Here is a 4,240-nt window from a genome sequence, read left to right on the forward strand (position 1 = left end):
GGCTTATAGGCAATTGTTTGGGTGCGACTTGGGGGATTTACCTTTCTCTTACCTAGGTATTCCAATCCACCATAGAAAGCTGACCAATAGAGAATGGAAGTGCATCGAAGACCGGTTTGAGAAGAAACTGAGTTGCTGGAAGGGCAAGCTAATGTCATATGGAGGCCGATTAATTCTGATTAATTCGGTGCTCACGAGTATGCCTATGTTTCTCTTATCGTTCTTTCAAGTCCCAGTTGGTGTTAGGAAAAGACTGGACTTTTATCGATCGCGTTTCTTTTGGCAGGGTGATGATCTAAAAAGAAAATACAGACTTGCAAAATGGGATATTATCTGTAGACCGAAAGACCAAGGGGGTCTTGGTATTGAGAATCTTGAAGTTAAGAACAGATGCCTTCTTAGCAAGTGGCTGTGGAAGCTTTCTTTTGAGACTGATGCCATGTGGGCCCAAATCCTTCGCAGCAAGTACCTACAGACAAAGTCCTTGTCCCAGGTCACAGTCAGGCCAACTGACTCGCCTTTCTGGAAAGGCCTGATGAAAGTCAAACAATCTCTGTTTAATAGGACAAAGGTTGTTATTGGCAACGGCGCTAGTACACGCTTCTGGGAGGATACTTGGCTCGGCGAGACACCCTTGGCCATTCAATATCCGTCTTTATATCGCATTGTTCAACGACGTGAGGTGTTCGTTGCTACGGTGTTTCAATCCATCCCCCTTAATATTCAGTTCAGACGGTCGTTAGTGGGCAATCGTTGGGAAGATTGGCTCCGTCTAGTTCGGAGACTAATGGATGTCCATCTTTCTCAACAACCCGATGAATTACGCTGGAAACTGACTAGGTCTGGAGTATTCACGGTTAAATCAATGTATATTGATGTAATTAATTCGAGCTCCATTCCTACCTCCAAGCATGTTTGGGCTGTCAAAGTTCCTTTGAAAATAAAAGTGTTTATGTGGTTTGTCCATAAACAGGTTATTTTAACCAAGGATAACTTGATTAAGCGTAATTGGACAGGACCTACGTGGTGTAGCTTCTGTGATCGGGATGAGACGATCAAACATCTCTTTTTTGATTGCCCGTTTGCCAGAGTACTTTGGCGGACGGTTCACATTGCTTTTAATATTACTCCACTGAATTCTGTCACTACGTTATTTGGGACATGACTCACTGGGATTGAGCCTGAATTAGCGAGACATATTCGTGTTGGAGTTTGCGCTTTATTGTGGACTATCTGGACTTGCAGAAATGATTTGGTTTTTAACAGAACATCACGTATTCACTTTTTGCAGGTTATTTTCCGAGCCACGGCCGTGATCCATTCATGGTCGCTACTCACTCCGATGGAGGCCAGGGAGCATTTGGTTACTGGATCTATCCGCTGGGAGATGGTAGCTCGGGATATCTTCAACCGGTTTGGATGGCGGTCATGTAATAGGATAGGCAATTAGTTTACCTATCTATCTTTAGCCAGCCGGTTGTGGCGTTTTATCTTGGCTAGTCTGTGTGTCCAGCCTCTTTAGCTCTGTGTGAGCTATCTTTTTATTACTTTTCAGTCGGAGACTTTGGAACCTTGTTGGAACCTTTTATTTCGTTAATAAGATGGCCGTATGCATCACTCTGATGCAGAGGCCGGGGAGATCCCCCTTTTCGAAAAAAGCTTCAACTTTTGTTCATTCCAAAGGGTGCTAAGATTCGTTTTAATGCTTATTATTTCAACGTATGTTAAATTGGTCACTTGGTATGGGTTGTGGCTTATGAAAGTTGAAATTCAGTTTATAGCATGGCTTTCATCCGTTTTAAATTGATCGGCGTCATTATTGCTGCAGGTCAGTAAGCACAATGCCACTATCAAACGAAGTCTTACCTGCTGTGCTGGCCCCAAAAGTTACCGCAGCACGTCATCAGGTCCATGAGCTCATTGATTTAATAGCAGAGGTTTCGGCCGAAGTCGGGTTTCGACGCTGTGCTATCGGGGAGCGCAACGCTGGCCAAATCGTGGGTGCTGGGAACTTGATGGCTGAGATTGAGGGGGCCCATCGAGTTCTTGTGCCCACCGTTGCATTTGTTACAGGGCTGTTCATGGTGTACGAGTCTCAGTTTGGAGATATGATGGGGACTGAGCAGGAAGTAGAGATGAAGAACAACCTGGCCCAAGCCAAGCTTGCAGTTCAAGTTCTGAACCGTTCACTTTTTCTATTGGGATCCAATGTTTTGGAATTTGACCTTGTTGTGAGCAACTACTCGCTCTTGGACCCAACAGCACATGCTGATGCAGAAAGTTCACTGTGCAAGGCAGCTAATATGTGCAGGTTAATTCAGACCTTTGCCGGCACTCTGCAGTTCCACCTGAAGGTTTTTGAAGGGATCTACAGTTCTGGTGTGTTGTTTCCTCACCCCCAGTAACCAGGAGAGGTAAATACTTCTATATCTCATAGCTATGTGTTTTTTTCCTTTAATTGGTAGCCTTTTAAGGAGCTTTTAACATTAATTGGTAGACTGAATTGATGCACTGTTTCTATTGCTTCTGTTCTGTATGCAGTAGGGCAGAGCTGTACAAATGCTCTTATTCTTGTATAGTAGTTTCATGTTATCCAGGAAGTACCCCCCTCACTGAATTTTCTCATTATTTAGAACATAAATCGGGTATGTGTCCGTACCACGGCTGAGTTGATGGGTTGTAATTTAGAACCTAGATTATGACACCGTCAGTCGCTTAAGATATGTTTTGTGTTGGTGAATAGAGATATTACGCATACTCTTCTGCACATCAAGCTAAGCAGTACTCCTGTCTAGGTATTTGACAAGGACTAGGTCGCTAGGATTGATACTATCGCGTGATGTTATTCAATCATGACTGTTTCCTTCAGCTCTGCCATCGGTTCTTATGGCGATTTTGTTTGTGCAGGCCTGCAGGGTAACGTAGAAGTTGTTGCTTTGGACAAGTCGTGCTAGCAGGGAAAGGTCGGGTTCATTTGAAGCAGATGAGATTTGCCAAGGTTTTCGTAGAGTAGATGGGTATGTAGTTGGTGGTAGTAAAACGAACGTTGGAACCGTTGGTATGGGCGTCTTACCCGCTTCCCTTCGCGGGTCTATGTTGAGATTGTAGACTTGATGAACTATTTGCAGATAACATGTTTGTGGTAATCTTGAACGGCGTCGAGGCATTAAGTCAGCATTGCCCGGTGGATGTTAAACTGATTATCTTGTTGGGTACGTGCGCTTATTGTACCAATCAAAGCAGCATGGATGCATGTGGTCTCCTTTGTCTCAATTTCTGCAACTACTAAATGCGTATCTTTTACAGTACAAATTCTGGCATTGATCTTTACACTTGACACTCCCACGTTACGCAGCACAGAAATCGAAGAGGGTCGACTTGTGATTTACTCAGCACACAAAATATGGTGTCAGTGGGGTGCTTTGCCATTCTTTGTTCAAAAATCAAATCATGCCTGATGTTCGAGAGACACCACCAGATGTTCCAGAGAAACTACTAACCCAGCTCACCTCTATGATTTTGGCTAGTTTAGATTACTTCCAACATAAGTAGCAATCTTGGATCTGGAATGCCATGATTTTGCTGTCTAATTCACCTCAGTTTTCATCATCATGGTTGCAATGCATGCTACCCAAGCCCAAAAGGCAGATAGCTCTTGCTCCCCACGAAAACCCACACAAGCAGCTGTGACCTAAACCATCACAGGCTTGTGTTTTACGTCAAAAGGGGTTGCCTCCCTGCTCCATTAAGCACAACGAAGCAACATTGTAGCAGTACAACGTGCTCCGTAGATAAAAGTTCATTACAGTTCACAGGAGAGGGAAACACAACAATCTACTAGTAGGAAACTAAACATTGAACCAGCTAGTGTTCTTCCGCAGGTACAGGGGACGAGCTTGAGCAGAAAACTCAGGTTCACCAAGCGATCCAAGGTAATTCGACCATGAGCTTGTCGAGGAGCGCTAGATTTCTTTCCAGGAGGGCTGATTGAGAGGTCTTGCAGACGATCTTCCATCGGTGCAGAGTGCGGCTCTAGAGCGCACGCCACACCTCCTTTACATTGCTCCAGCGTCCTTCTGAAAACAGAGTTTATCGTCTTCCCTGAAAACAGAGTTTGTTACGAAAAGTCCACCATAAGCTTCATAAGACAGCAGAACAGAAGACAGTTTCATAGACCACAACTGTTGGGCCACAGCACACACTTGAAAAATAAGTGATCGCTGCATTCAATCTCGGAGCA

General features: G+C 44.4%; 1 protein-coding gene across 1 annotated transcript; it reads left to right on the forward strand.

Annotated features, from left to right (window-relative positions):
* Positions 1-1,860: 1,860 nt before the first annotated feature.
* Positions 1,861-2,433, forward strand: LOC123073678 (uncharacterized; the record flags this gene model as incomplete). Its single annotated transcript, XM_044496737.1, is given in 1 exon segment — positions 1,861-2,433. A coding segment is annotated over 1 exon segment (545 nt), but the record flags the coding sequence as incomplete, so codon positions are not given.
* Between the last annotated feature and the right edge of the window lie 1,807 nt (positions 2,434-4,240).

Source organism: Triticum aestivum, chromosome 3D, assembly GCF_018294505.1.
Source record: "Triticum aestivum cultivar Chinese Spring chromosome 3D, IWGSC CS RefSeq v2.1, whole genome shotgun sequence".
In the NCBI taxonomy this organism is placed as follows: Eukaryota; Viridiplantae; Streptophyta; class Magnoliopsida; order Poales; family Poaceae; genus Triticum; species Triticum aestivum.